Consider the following 16,480-nt stretch of genomic DNA (forward strand, 5'->3'; position numbering starts at 1 on the left):
CATAGATTTAGTATGACAGGGATCTAACTTGAATCTGTGTAGTGCCTCTTTTCTCAATTTTCATCCTGGATTTCTTAACTTATCTTATCTATATGGCTTAAAATGAAAATCAGTGCTAGAAAAAAACAAACATACAGATTGTGTTTGTTAAACATAATTTATATTAAAAACGTGTGTGATTATCGAGGGAAATAATGCAAGTTAGCAAGTAAACAGAAATGATTTGGTTAAAAACATTTTTACCCCTTGGAATAATACTAATAGATAAGAAACTCTCAGATAAGAATATAAAGACACGTCTAGCTGACTCAGACATATTTGCAAAACGATTTAGCTGTATAGGATGACAGGAAGGTCAATAATACATAATAGTTTGTTCTGTCCTTATACCAAATAAGCATGTTTGACGTTTTGATGTCATGACTCATTTTGCAATCCTAGATTTCATCTAAAACCAAATAGGCTGTAAACATGTTTCTTTATCGGAAATTTGACTTTGCAAAAAAAATTTGCAGACAATTTTAAAACATTAAGAATAGTTTTATTATATCAAACCTCACAAAAATAATTCCTGACATCACTTTTAACATTTTATATTTAAATATTAAATTCAACAGCTTTAGAAACACATTTAACAGCGGCCTGAAGTTGTTGTTTTTTTCAGTATGATTTTATAGTTTTCTCTAAGTGTTGTGGAAGAACCTGTGGCTCAGGTTCATTGATATTTGCAAATATATTTGTCATTTATTCACTGTTTCACTGCATCATTCCAATAAGGAAATGTAAGAAATCACTCTGCATTGTTCCAACAGTCTTGTTTCACATTTGTTCAGACTTTTCCAAGTTGTGTAACAACTTAATACATTTGCTAACAGATGCCTACTGACTAAGACTGTTTTTTAGTTGTTTTCTTACTAGTCTGATCATTAGATAGACTAATATTTGCATGACAGTGCCTCTCCAAGGAGGAATGAAAACCATTTTACTTTATTTACTTTCCTTTGACTGACTTCAAATTGTTTTCTGTAAGTCATTACTGATGTTTTTCCATCTTGACCCTGAGTTACGATATTCTTTTATGAACCATGAGGTTGGTAAACTCCTTTGATAGACATAATAATGACAATAATGAACAATTCAACAAAAACGGATAACTTAGTTTTGACCTTTTTGTACTTCTTGCTTCTGAATATGATCCAGCAGCAGTAGTGATTAGTATCAATAATTCATATTTGATGCACCAGAGGGTCTTACAGTTGTCGAAATAAAATTGATGTTGTCTTATTATGGCCAAAATATAACCCACTCACCGAGCTGTTTCATCAGAGCCAGCGGTAATATCACTGCCACAGAGACGATAATGACCAGATAGTTTCCATCCAGGTACCATTCGCTGTAGAGAGGCAGACAGACACAGCAATTATGCAATTATTGATTTGACTTTATTATAAAGACTCCCCTTAGACTTGAACAAATTAAGCATTTGTACTGTTTTAATAAGATGAAAAGTTGCAGGGTTTATATAGTGTGTGGGGTTTTATAAGCAATTACTTTCTATTTTCTACTTTCTGCTCACAGAGATGGACATGAATGTATTGTAAAAACAGTCATGCATAATTATTAACTTCAAGGAAAAAAATTTAACGTATTTTTTTCCTTTTAGAAACTTCGTTCATAATAACTTTGAATATCTTAACATCAGCAGGTCATAAATTAGTCAGAGAAAATAATAATATTTTTCCTAATTTTTTTTTTTTGCTTTGTTGAAAATTGGTTCTTGTTGCATCAGAAGCTGGAAATCTTTCTTTACACTAAAGACAGCAGCAAACAATGACAAGACAAAGCAAACCTGCACAAATAAACAAACATTAAAGATTTCAACCAAAGGTCAAATAAATAATTTCCTTCTTACATGAGCGAATAGACAGACAGAGAAAATGTTGCTTCCCTTTATATGTTCAATATTTTTGTCTAGACAATATTCCTGTGAAATAAAAACAAATTCTTAAAAATTCTTATTTTCCTCCAGTTTTAACTCCTGAGTGCAGAAAAAATGCAATATCTCTATTGTTTCTAAATAGAAATCTACCAAAAAAGAGAATTGTTTATATGTATCTTAAATAATTACTGAAAAAAGAAATTGTACAAACTATTATTCATAAAAAGATAACTGTTCCCATTTCAAGCTATGATTTAATATAACTATAATTGAGCAACAATTGTGACAATGGATGACTAAACAATTTGGTATCATTAAAAACTGTTAAACTTTCATCTTTGACTCAGTCTCACAGTATTTCCTATTCTAGACAATAATATTGGTAGAGATTAGTGTGCAACTCCTGACACAGATTCCCCCGATATAATTATCTGCATGTTAAAATCACATTTGGCACCTCTGTCTAGGAAAGAAAGCTCAGGGGTTTATTTTTAGAGCCACACAGCAGGGGTGAATAATTTCTTGCCCTCTGTCAGGTGGGAGCCACAACAACCAGCAGCATCTGTTGTATCACGCTCATTAAAAAAAAAACTAATGTGTATGAAACACTTAGAGTATTTTGTATGTTACTGTGCACTCTTTTTAAGAATCTGAATAGTTGAGAAAATTAAAAAACAATAATTCATCAGTGTATTATTATTAAGTAAGGTGAAATACTAATGGATGTGTTCTGGATGTTCACAACACAATTTTTTTTTTTACTTTTACGGAATTCACAACACAATGTTTATATATGCAGAGCATGCAGAAAGTTATGCCAACCTGAACACCACATGAAAAGCTTAATAACTCTTATTACAGACATTCCATATTATATTCTGCCCTCTGTTGTCTTTTATTTCTTAGTATAGCACAGATTATCATATATTCCTGATCATGAGGCCAACCCTGTGTATTTTAATGAAATTAATCCACATACTGGCAGGATGGGATGCCACCAGGACAACCTAGTTTGTCATTTTTGATAGCCATTGATTGTTTACAGTGGCCCACAGCTACACAGTGAAAACAGGCTGAACACAATGTGTGCATGTTGTCACTTCTACGACAGTGTTACTCATCAGTGCAAATATTTCCATGTAAAACACTGCAGCAGCAGGAGGTGTAGTTTTCCTCTAGATCATCTACGGTAAATACAAGGGAGCCAAAAAATGTCTGAGCAAAAACTTCCAGGAAACTCTTGACCCATTTAATAAATGGTTGTATAACTATTCTCAGAAAAAGAAAGCTGAAGAGACGCCCTAACCAGAACAAATTCATGGAGAATCAAATCGATGAGAACAGGTTTTGTTTGTCTCCGAGGCCACCTGCAGTAAGCAGTGATGTCCCACAGTTTACATTTACAGCTGCAGAGTCTTGCTGTGTTTTGATGCGATCGCTCTCAGAAGCCATGCCGCTAAGTCCCATAAGCCAAACTATGTGGGGTCACAATCACAACTGATCTCAAACCAGCTGCTCCAAGAATAAAATATAGCACCCAGCCCAAGAACTGGCACATCTTTGGAGGATTTTTCAGCAGACCCTCAAATCTATGCTGCTGATGGGATAACTCACTTTCTATCCGCAGATTTTAGTATTAATTGTAACTGACACTTTTTTGTCTTTACATATTTAATTGCATGTAAATAAAGTTCTTACAATTTTACTTCATACAATATTGAGGTTTAGTGCCTAGCAAAAGTTTTATTATACTTCTGGCTTCTTCAAATATTGAATGACTGTTTATGTGCAAGACCAACACAAGGAAGGTTTTAATTGTGGATTCGAAGAAACATAATCAAAGTTTTGGTGCTTTAAAATAAAACTTTAAAAACTGTGGTAGAATTAACCACTTTACTCTCTTTACTGTAATTCTCCCAAATAAACCAAATATGCTATTGCCTTTAGAACACATATAGTTATTAAAGAAAGTGTTCCTGTGCGTGACATAATCTTAGATTTGATGTAACTGTTCTGTGAAGGCCTCAGTGGCTTATTTGAGAACTTTAATGAACAATCAATAACATGAATGCCAAAGAACTCAGGGGAAACGCCACAGAGAAAGTTCTGAAGACGTTTACATCAATGTTGGGTTTAAAAATCAATGTTCTCCTTTGAAAGTCACACAGCTCCATCATCTGGTAAAGGAAAGGCTATGGGACCACTGCAAAATGTCTAAGACAGGAGTAAATTCACAGGCCAGTCAGAGAGCATCAGCAAGAGATGTACATGGTAATTCTTGAGGAGGTTAAGAGACCCAAATAATAGGTGGGAAAATGTGTTCACAGGACAGCTATCAGCTGTTTAATGCACAACTGCTTTATTCTAAATATCAGAGGTAAGAAGATAGAAGTATTGTTGGAAAAAAGCCAAAAGAGGTCACTATTGTAACTTGGCACAGGCCAGGTAGAAAATACATATAGAGAAAATGAGCTCAGGCAAGAACCTACTGCATATTAAACTTTTTGGATCACATAGGAAATACTATGGTGGAGGAATATCATTAATGCAAATTGCTATGAACAAACAAAATAGCAAAATTATAGTTCCTACATGGAAAAAGCTGTGATGTGCACATCCTAAATGCAAAAGCATTCTACATTTTTTTATGGTGGGAAAATAATGAAAAGCCATGTATAATTTCCCTTTTGCTTCAAAATCATAACCGTTTTCTTTTGGTCTATAACTTTAAATTTCCCATAAATCATGTGAAAAACTATAGGGGTGTCAATACTTATGTAAAGCACTTTTTAATATTTAAAAATTAAATGTTAGTTATTTTCATGCAAGATTAATATATCAGTCACTTACCCTGCAGGTTTGTCTACCATCAGAAAGGCTTGGATGACCAATGGGAACTCATACTTGACTATGTAAAGATAACTGGACATTGCTGTGGATCAGAAACAAATATAGTTATAGTAAAACAAAAAAAAGGCCTTTATACACTTGAAAACACATGACGTCTACTTCCAAGTAGAGATTGCAGTAAATATTTTCTGGAAAAAAGGTAATAAAAACAGTGCAACATTTTTTACCCTTATTCTGAAAAATAGCTTAGATTTTGCAATATTTAACTAAAAAACAAACCTCTTGAAAGAAAAAATCCAACAAATGCTTTAGTAACGTAGTTGCATAGGTCCGCACACAATAAATCCATACATGTTTGCACATCTTCTCGATTCAAGCACAGTGTTTTATTGGGTTCATACATGGCATCTTTTACGGAAATAAGGTTGAGTTGTGTTGGCAGATCAAAGTTAAAGCAATACTGTGCAAAGAGGTTACACAGGATCAAGCTCTCTTTGTTCCGAGGGTATCAGTCAGGAAGAGTAAGGTGCAGCAAAGACAGTTATCAAAGATTAAATTTCATAAGGAGAGAAACAGGAGAGAAACTGGTCATGAACTTTTAAGTGTTATGATCGAATTACAACATCACTGTTAGGTTTCAGCTGCGCTGCAACGCAGCTCGTCCCTCTGACATCACATTCTCAAAGAGCGGAGCCTTTAAAACCACCAGAAGCCCCCTTTTCTTTGTCTTCCACTGGACCTTCATCTGGATGTTTAAACATTGGAGTTTGGAGAATTTGAAGTCTTTCTAAGGAACTCAGTTAGTGATGGACCCTAATTCAGATTTTCACCTAGGATACAAAAGGTTCTGGAATTTTGTGTTATGCCAAAAAATGTTGCCTCTGGTATTTATTATAGAATCATCAATAAAACGCATCCACAACTACTGTACAGAGGCCTTAGTTCTTGACGCGGCCAACCCAACTCAAAAGAATAAAAAAAACAATAATTGGCATTTGTGAAAGGATGCTGATAAAGAGACAATACAAGTTCATCTTCTGACTTCAGGAGCCTTTTTAAGCCTGGATTTTCCAGACTTAAACTACAGCTTGAGAAAGAAAGCAAGCATTTTTCCAAAAATCAGGCAATGGGCTGAAAATAAAACAAAGAAAAAACTGAAAGAGCCAAAAAAATCCTAGACAAATAGTGCCTAAATGTTTACAAGAAAGTCTAGCTCCTTAAAACTAAAACAATTACAGCCCACATTAGCGAACTTGTAGAGAAACAAGGAGTCATGTAAGCATAGGACCTCACCTCCAATGTTCTGGAGCGTTATGGCGATACCTGCAGCCATCTTTCCTGGGGTCCCAAAAGCCCTGTAGCCAAGCTGCTCATATGCACGAATACCTGAGCCACAAGCACAATGAGACGGAAGAATCTGTTACATTCACAGTACAGGCTTTTAAATTTATATTTATAATTATATTTCTAATGCATTTCTAATGCAACACCAATTAAGACAGCCTATACATATACTGATTATAATATTAAATTTTTATTTTCAGAAAAAAAAGTCACTGATGCTTACGTACCTACAATACCAGATGACTTTAGCAATAAATGGATGGAATATGAAGAAAGAACAGCAACCACTGTGAGGAGCAACCTGAAGTAAGCAAATAACAGACCTGTATTAACACTACTGCAAACAAACAGGCGTAAATAACAAAAAGAGATACCTTTCTATTTTGGATATTTACACTATACGATCTCAGGAGGATATTTATACAGCTGCAATTCAGAGCATATGTTTCAAATAGATTGTACAAGAAACCCTTTGGCTTTCCCTCACACCAGTCTGTTGGTCCAGCTGAGCAACAAGAGGTTGCCCTATGAGCCCCATTGCCCTGTCACCAGAGCACAAACACACCAGCTGGCCTCTTAAAAGAAAGAAAAAACAAGAGAAAATTCCTATGCAAACATCTTTATTTCTCATAATACGCTCTGGAATAACCCACTCATCACAATAAGTCACAGCTTTCATTTTCAGCAGTTTTATAAAGAAGATCTTACTTACTACACATGTACCTGTTTTGTATGCTTTTTCTGGATTCAGATACAGATACAAGGTTTTAGTTACTATTCTTATTTTGGATTGCAACTTTTAATTGTCAATTTTGCTCTCTTGCCAAAAAATCTTATTGGAAATCAAATTTTATTTAGACACCCTGGAATCTTTCACTATGATCAAAAATGTAAAAGATTCAAACGTTTTAGACAATAAATTAATGGCTTTATAGAGTTTTGTGAATGGTTACCTGTTCTACTAGCATTCTTTGACCCAGTCCTCCTTATTCCTGTTTTCGCTTTTGTCTTTTACTACTACTGGCAACATTAACTTTCACTCCCACACAAACACTTGGTTCAATCCCTCTCTCCCTTTAGAAAATCCAGACAGCTTGGACTTTCACCTCAACTTCAACTCTTGGCTGGCGAACAGTTTTCCTTTTCTACAAACTATGTGGGAGAAAGCTTAGCTGACGGAGGTTTAGAGTCAATCAGTCAAGTGGAAGTGGGAAGACAGATCTGCTGACAGATCTGCTTGCTGAAATCCAACCCCACAGCATTCCTACTCACTGGACCACTGACCCATACTGCACCCACAGAACAAATGTAAAAAAAAAGGACATTGCCCATGTAAAAAATGTAATCAATTGTTATTACACCTGCAAAACTGCAAGTGGAAAGGAAAAAAAATATTAAATTTAGAGATGGAAATTGGACAGTGGTTTAAATCTGAAGAATTTCAGTTTGATCAGCCCCAACTGATGGATCAATGGCTAAACTCCTAAATCGCTAAATATCCATATATATGGGGATGTGTTCTTTGATATAGTTTTTCACAGGTTTGATTCAGTTGTATGTTTCCTTGCTAGCTGTTCCTTTAGTGGTCTCTGCAGGACCCTGATCTGTTCACAGATTTATACATAGAAATCACACAAATTTAAAAAACCTTTTTAAAAACAACTATTCTTCTACATTTTTTCCATTCATTCAGGCTGCAAGACAGTATGATATAGCAGGATGACTGAATGTTTAATAACAGAAACAGTTAAGTTCTTACCCTTTTAAATTTTCAACATTTGCCTATCATGGAAACTGCTGGATTTTATGTCAGATGCCTTTTGGAAATGTCTTCTAGTAAATGTTAAGGATCTATAAACTCCAGAATATGAACACTGAGACTGATGTTTTTACAATATTAGAAGAACTGAGTGTGTTAGTAATTATGATTGTGATGTCATAAGTTACCAATACCAAAGTTTAAAAATTAAGATAGGATAATTATCTTTATAATATAGATTACATATAGAAACATTTTGCAGTGGGGTCTCCCTTTAAGGCCTATACCCTTACCCTTAGCTCTGTGTGTAAAACTAATGGATGACTTTTAAGTTATTTTTTTAATCTGATTTATATATTTTTTATTTAAACCACATAAAAAGAAAACATGGCTTCAATATTTTACACTATCCCAAAGTTGTTTCATTATAAATGTGTTAAGTAATTTAAAGAAAGCAAATAAAGGAGCTGGCTAAAGTTCAGGAAGTAGTGAAGTTTGGGCATATAGCCCAGTCCCTGGTGTTATATTAAAGATAAATACCTCAGAGAGCATTTTTTTTAGATACAGATGGAACTATGATTAAAGTTCTGTAAAAAGAAAAATTCTAATTAATCTTATAAGGGATTAACTGTGCTGGGTTGATGTTAGTGTTCTGTGTGTTTTGTGTTACTTAGTTTTCTTTTATCACCACAGTGAACTGCGGATGTGTTTTCCTCACACCTGCTACTCATCTTCTCAACACCTGGTGTATTATTAGGAGCTGGCTGACAGCTTCTTATCGCTCTGAGTTTGACCCATGTGGTAACCTAACCCCTCAGAGCTTCCTGCGTATTTTAATGTGTTTCTTAAAAGGTACCACCTAACTGAACATTACCTATGTTTTTTGTTTTCCTTTTCAATGGTACATGAACAACATTGCCATAGGTTTCTGGATCTAAACACCTCACATGTTTCCTCATGGGTCCATATACACTCCACCCACCAGTTCTACTTATCCACCCTGTAATACACCCATCCCTCTGGTGGCTTCATTCAGAACGCACCCCAGGACTCCACTCACTCATCTTGACTTACTCCCTGCAGCATCCACTAAGGCCTATTTACCTTTACCTTCTTGCAATGCCTTTTGTTATTTTTCTATTTCACCTCAGAGTCTACTCTCCAGTGACCTGAGACCCAAGGAAGATCCCGGAAACAGAACTTCTCCCTTAGAAAAAACAACAACTTGTTGCTATTTTTCGTGGTCTCCTGTGTGTTTCTGCAGGACAGCTGATGCTGTTTGTTTTCAACAAAGTTTAAACCAAACAAATTATTCACAGAATCAGTCAAATCACCTCATACAACAAATCAACACGTACATGAATCAAACCAGACTTTAAATCAACATGATTTTATTCCTATCCCAGTCTTTAGTAAGTCCTACTTAATTTAGTAGTCTTAGTCCTATATAAATAACAAAAAAAGTCAAAAATCACTGTAAATGTTAGAGTTGGATAAAAAAAAAATGTGAGGAAGAGACAAAGACCACTATCTCAGGTGGATGTTAGCAATGCATCTTTCTTCTTTGTCCTCAATGAAGTGGCAACATCATTCCAAAGTTCATGAGAGAGAAAATGCGCTGCTCAAGGAAATCTGCTCAGTGCCAAGAAGGAAAACAACCTTAGGAAAAAAATGTTGACTCTGACCAGTGTTTCTGGTGACATTTTCCTTTGGTAATTTTTTGAGCAAATACTTTTCTTTGGTTCTCTGATTTTAGTAGGACGGATGCCCTGGGGTTCAGAATGATTCAGCATACTGGTGGAAAGGAGAGGGGGCAATCTTAGGCCTGCAGTCCTATAAGCACCACAGAAAACCTGCCAGTATTTCCCTGCCAAATATGTCACATGTGTTGCTCTCAGCAGCTACTCTACTTTTTACACAGGAGTTGTTATAAAGACAGATAAACAGTATTTCGTTTGTAACACAACATTGAATTGGAAACTATCAACTGCAGGTAGTCACGTAGTGCCAACTAACAAATGTGTGCATTAATATATATTGTAGTACAGCTGACTAAAGGATTATTTTCAGCTTCTGTCTTGCCTACAGTCAGAACTGTTGCTGTTTGGTGACAAGGAGTTCAGGACACTGGGTCAGCTATCACCCAGTAAAACCACAACCAAACCACTCAGATGTAAACAGCCTAGGGCTGGGCGATATAGAAAAAAAGCTTATCGATAAAAAAAAAAATGCATATTGATCGATATCGATAATTATTGAAAAGATTTGAAACCATATTTTATGTGCAGCTCTGCCTGGACATTTTATGATATTGCTAAATGATTTAATTTTAATAAAGAACACAAACACAGACTTCCAATTAAATATTTATTTAACCAACTTTTTTAACCATAACAGAATTGTTTTAAAGAAAAATAACTTAAAAGACCTGAGTTATGTTATTAAATACTGACAAAGAATAAACTAAAGTGACCAGAAAAGTGACCAAAATAAATATAACAAATAAATAAATGAAATCTACAACTTATGGACAAAGGGTTGACTCAGATTTCAGCTTTCAAAAACCTACAATGCAGCAGTTGAGTTGATTCCCTCCCACTATCATCGCAACCCCTACCCCCTTACAGGGGAGCAGAAGACCTAGCCTATTCAGCCAGGCAAACAATTTCCTTTAACAACCCCTCTTTCAGAGATACAGACAGCTTTGGGGAATTGCAGGCTAACAAAGAAGCCAAACTAGGAGTAGCTCCTATTGTTGCATTGGTGTTATACCACATTCTGTGCCCCATAGGTCACAATATATGATGGGGCACAAATCGGTGCATCATTGGATCCTGACGTCTATGGAGCTTACCATGGCTGAGAGCGGGTCACGGCTTCAGAGCCACCATTGTAGGAGGATGGCTCTGGTGTGATTTAACTTAAAAAAACTTTTCTCTGTTAAACTAAATAACCACATTCAGTACCTGATTTTTTTACCTGGAGTCAATTAACAGAAACTATTTAGCTTTTTCAACTTCAGTGAAATGTTGCCAGAGTGCCTACGCTAACAGTGCCACCTTACTCTGATCGCTAATATGCCCCTCCTTCGCATCGCTGACTATTTAGTTGCTTTTGAACACACCTTTATATAGGGATATCATGAAAATCACTGTATTCAGTCAGTGCACAGGCGTATGGTGTGAACCGTACTATTAATCATAATTGTAAAATTAAGCCGTTGCCTATCCTTATAAATTATGAAAAGCTCTTGTTGTCAGGTAAATAAAAAAATAAATCAAATAAATTCTGTTTTAAATGTAAAATAAATAACACAACTGAGTCAAATGTGTTTAAGGCTGAGCATTTTCAGGATATCTAGTCTGCTCCATGGATCGCTGTTACACCTCACATTCTCCATGTTTCTACCAGCAATTTTAATCAGACAAGTACGAAGAGCCTATTTTAGTTTAATATCTGATCCTTAGTAACTAATATAAAGTCTCTATCAGCCTCTGGATAAAAGAAAAGTGGCTAAAACATTTATTTTATTTGACTAATGGATTTATTTCATGAGAACTGTGCAAGAAAGAATAACATTCTTGTAACTAATTCTCAAAAGCAAACACTTTAAAACCAACATGAGAAAAGATTATTTGATATCTTAAAATGAAAAGAGAAGTAAATTACAAGCACTGATCCATCATAAATTTCCTCTGAAAAAATTATGTTACCATTTATAAATGTTATTAATAGTTAAGATCTTTACCCACAACCCAACAGAGGACAAAGGCATTTCAACTCGTGTATAACCACATTTAAAGTCAAACAAATGTCTCCACACTAAGGCTTCTGGTATTTTTCATATGAAAGAATGAAACTTAAATTTTACTAGAAAAAATGTTTAGATGCTGCTGGTGAGGTATGTTCCCTTAAGGTCAAAAGCCCTTAAGTCATGCATCCGCTGCGTCAGACTGCTATGGTGGAGACTTTTTAATGCTGTGGGGCTAATTCATTATGCACACACAGAGACTGAAAGGAGAAAATCAATTACACAGAAAAACAAAAAGTCATTATGTTCTTATGCATCTGTGACTCTGCTCACATTTGCTTTATGTGATTAAAATATCATTATCAGGTTATCAATGTATTAAGGAAAAAAACTGTCACACAGTTCTGTGTTATTGATACAATCTGTTAGACAGGTAATGCAAGGTGATTACTGTGCAGTTATTTATCTCTGATTTACACTCACACAGCAAAACCCTTGTAAGTTACAAAAATATTTTGAGTTCTGTAAATAAGTATAGCAGCACTGTAACTCCAAACCAATCAGGATTAAAGTGTATTATTATTATTATCAAACTTACAGAAACAGGACAACCCCTGTGTTTGCCATGGCGTATGCAAGTCCCAATATTCCACTTCCCATGATTGCATTGCCCAGGTTGAAGACGGACATGCCGAAGGAGGTTTTCCCTTCAAACTGTAACCAAGGCAGGACAGGGGGTAGGATTAAGGGGAGTAATATTTCTGTAAATAACCTTGAGTGAGGTATATAATCAAGATGAGCTGTGTGTGTTAGCTTACATCTGTGAAGCGTGGGGTTTTCTTGTCGTCAGCGCCTGATAAAAACTCCTGGCTCTCTGGGAGGTTGGCTTCTGTGTTTTCAGTTCTGTGAGGACTAAAGATAAGTAAGAAAAAGAAGCACATACCATAAATCCAAATTTTTGAAATTTTCTTTGAAAATATGCATTTTGTGAATAGATTGAGAGGAGTTATACAATTATAATATCACTGATACTTGTTAGCAGCAGCATCTAAGAGTCATTACACACCTTGAACCTTTCCCCCTGAATTTTTGTCACATGGCAGTCACAAACTTTACTGTATTTTACTGGGATTTAATGTGATAAGACAAGCCTACTTACCAGGGTTAAGACAATAATTTCTGGTTTTTAACTTTGCATAATCACTTCTCACTGAATTTAAACCTAGTGACATTTTAAGGATTTGTTCAGCATTTGTGTTAGCATGTACAGATAAAAAAATATTTCTATCTAAATTTGTTTTATCACAGAGCAGTTACATTTATATAGAAACTTGATTATACACAGATTGATTCTATTTATCATGGACGTCATTTAGGTCAACACTGGATAATTCAGAGATCCTCACTAGAGAGTTTGCTGCAAAGGGGCCAATTGATTTTGCATGCCTCACTCTTCAGTCTTTTTTTGCTTAAAAATGTTTAAAGAATCCAATAAATTTCTTTACAAATTTATAAATAGGATATGACAGATATGTCAAAGACCAAATATTCCCATAAACAGATTAAAAATACCTTTTTTTGTCTATATAAAATCAGTTTATTAGAAATACAAATTTGTTTATAATTTCTATAAATTCCTAAATGAGTGAAAGTTTAAAAGAAACGTAAGACTTGAATATTTACATTAAGATCTAGGTTAAGAAGTCAAGCAAAAGAGAATGTTCTCTTCTATTACAGTGCTTTTTCCCATAGTATTGCTATGACATTTTTTTTAACAAACAATGTCGTTCCTGATTTTCTGAAATAATGTCACTCAGCTCCAAAGCCTTAACAACAGCTTCAAATGAACACCATTATTAAGTGCTCAGAGCATTTAAGGGACCTAAAAAGATTTTAATGTGCTGCACTCACTTTTCACGGTCTTCTACAGGAGGTGTTTTTGCAGATGGCATGGTGTCCTCTCCAGGTTCATGGCCCTTCCCATTAGGAATAGCATTTACGTCTGCTGGGGAAATTTCCACAGTCTCAGTTGGTTTATCCTCACTCATGTCTCCTCAGGTTAAAAATAATGTGTCCTTTTAAATGTGCTTGATTGTGGTAAGGCCTTTGAAAGGGATGTTTTGATGTTCCTCCTTGGATCTATGTAAGAGAGACAATAACAAAATAGAGGTGATAATACGATGCTACATTGAGGAAGCCATTAATAAATGAAGAGATTGTGTAAATTAGTTTCAAATCTTTCTGCTGGAGAGAAAAATTATTTATCTCATAAACATATGAGAGAAAGAATGATATAGTAACACCCTAGACACCATTTCAACATTTATAGCAGCTATGTAAATGAAAGCTACAGTGTACTAATTGACACACGACGTGCCCACGTGGACAGAATTGTTAGACTCCTTCGTTTAATGAAAAAAGGAAAAAATACACAATCGTCACAAAAATCACTTGAAACTAACAAAAGTAATAATACATAGGAATTCTATGAAAGTGAACAAATGCATCAGACTTTTTATTTTTCAACCATGCTTCAACAGAATGATTTTAAAAATAAACTCATGAAAAACAGGCCTGAATGAAAATTATGGTATCCCTAGAAACAGCAGAAAATAATTTGACCAAAGGGACATTTAAATCAAAGTCTGTCCTCTAATTAGCATCACGGTTGTCTATAATCTTGTAATCAGTCAGTGGCCCTATATATAGAACTACAGCTGGTCACTGTGCTGTTTGATAACATGGTGTGTACCACACTCAACATGGACCTGATGAAGCAAAGAAAAGAGTTGTCTCAAGAGATTAGTCATGCCAAATGTAAAGCTTTTAAGACCATCTCCAAGTAGGAAAATATTGGACTATTCTGAAGTGTCCTTCTCTGAACCATGACCTAAATCCTATTGAGCATCTTTGGAAGGAGCTGAGACAACTGGAGCAGTTTGCTTATGAGGAGTGGCCAGAATACTTGCTAAGAGGTGTGTAGGTCTCATTGACAGTTATAGGAATTCTTTGATTGCAGTGAATGCCCCAAAAGGTGTACAACAAAATATAGAAGAGCAGAACAAGACTCTTCCTGAAAAAAATAAGCTAGAAAAAAAAGCACATGCATTGCATTCACACTCAAACATTCCCACTATTGCATTCACACACAGTCATTGATCTCCACTCTTCCAACACAAGGATGTACAAGAATGAACAAACATTCCACACTCTCACTTCACTCCTAGATCTAAATATTGATACCCTAATGACCAGTACTTGGATCCTAGAGGTGTTCCATTCATTCCTGGGTGTAAACAGGCTGACTGACCAGATAACCAGTTAAGGTTAGGGCTGGGAACCACCTGAAGCCAACGGATGCCGGTTTAAACACATAACCCTCCAATGGCCACGGCCTCCAACAACCATAGACCTCAGAGGTAGGAGCAAAACAATAAAAAAAAAGAGGAAAAAAAAAACTAAGTGGACCAGCAAACCACAGCTGCCTTTAGGATGTCAGAATCACACACACCCAAGAAGCTGAGATGTCATCTCAATGAATAACCCATGAAAACCCCATATATGAACCCCCCAACAGCTCCACCTATAGCCGGGAAACAGAAATCAGTTTCCTGTTCTTAGCTGAGAGAACGGGCATATAGTGTGGTCTTTTGCTGCTGTAGCTCTGTTGTGTTTATTCCTCTTACCTTAGATCCAAAGACTGGTGGAGGAATTTATGTGCTTTTTCCTTTTCTAAAAAACTAAAATCAGCCTATCCAAGACCATCAAAAATGCCCCATAAAGGTCACTTAGTCTGTGCTCACAGAAAAGCTCTTAATGCCCAGTTTTTACACATAGGCTACTTTCATACAACTAAATATGACTCCATCAGACTTCTGTCTAAATGGCTCAAAAACTCAAAGACAACCCCAAGTAATAATGGATGTCAGTTATTAGAATTGTTCCAAAGAGTTTTATTTTTTTAAGTATAATACTGACACATATCCAATTTAGCATCTCGCCATTTGCCATTTCCATCTCGTTCTAATGGTTGGCTCTAACAATAATAGTCGGCCTCACTGTTTGTAAATACCTAAATGTGTTAAGTTTTAAGAGACTGTGTTTGACCAAACAATGAACAGGTGTACCCATTAAAGTTGCCTATTTATGTCTGAAACTTAAATCAGGTACTTGTAACTACTCTTTGTTTTCTTTTTATAATAAGAGGGGTATTCTGATTCTACTTTTATGAAGAACTGCAGTGAACCTGTGACGGAGTTTGTCTCAGTAATTAAAATAAACATCTAGTTGCTCTGCTGTGCAGTAGAACTAAGCAGCATGTGTTAGTTTTATTTGAAAAAAGTGTATTTTGGAAGAACAAGAATAAACCTAAAGATCAAAATTTTCAGTGTGTAATTTAACACTAAATAATTGTTTGGCTGTTTGCAAAACTAAAAAAGCTGTATTAGAAATCAAACCAAACCCTCACTCACAATGCAGGATAAAGAGTGAATAGCTTGTTTTGGTATATCCATGAATAAGTAACACATTAATTGACAGGTTGCCCTTGTTGAGAAAATGGAGCTTTTAGCCGGGCTGTCATACTGGGCCTTGAATCATGCCTTCATTTCCTGGGTATCTTGTTGTAATGTATTAGCTGACCAGCCAGCTTGTGGGGCCCCAAAAGGCCCCAGTGACATGTATCTCCTAGATGCCATTGACTAATTCCCCCCTGTCTATGTGGCCCTTAATGAACTCTTTTGCTGCAGTGCATAAACAGGGGTTGGAATGGCAACCATGTTGGGATCTGTAGCGAAGGAACACACACAAATGTTTTAACTCCCCCCACACTGGTAAG

The 16,480-nt window shown here is 35.6% G+C and overlaps 1 protein-coding gene across 1 annotated transcript in view; it reads right to left on the reverse strand.

Annotated features, from left to right (window-relative positions):
- Window positions 1-16,480, reverse strand: part of LOC119776666 (sodium-coupled neutral amino acid transporter 3-like) — a 55,455-nt gene that overhangs the window by 17,438 nt on the left and 21,537 nt on the right. The window contains exons 2-8 of the mRNA XM_038275221.1: window positions 13,555-13,782; window positions 12,462-12,555; window positions 12,242-12,357; window positions 6,361-6,434; window positions 6,083-6,175; window positions 4,790-4,871; window positions 1,311-1,393 (exon numbers count right to left, since the gene is read on the reverse strand). Coding sequence (XP_038131149.1) covers window positions 1,311-1,393; window positions 4,790-4,871; window positions 6,083-6,175; window positions 6,361-6,434; window positions 12,242-12,357; window positions 12,462-12,555; window positions 13,555-13,691 — 679 coding nt within the window. The 5' untranslated portion in view covers window positions 13,692-13,782. The remainder of the gene's footprint in view (window positions 1-1,310; window positions 1,394-4,789; window positions 4,872-6,082; window positions 6,176-6,360; window positions 6,435-12,241; window positions 12,358-12,461; window positions 12,556-13,554; window positions 13,783-16,480) is intronic.

The sequence above is a fragment of the Cyprinodon tularosa genome, unplaced genomic scaffold (genome assembly GCF_016077235.1).
Source record: "Cyprinodon tularosa strain WSP-4 unplaced genomic scaffold, ASM1607723v1 ctg95, whole genome shotgun sequence".
Taxonomy (NCBI): Eukaryota; Metazoa; Chordata; class Actinopteri; order Cyprinodontiformes; family Cyprinodontidae; genus Cyprinodon; species Cyprinodon tularosa.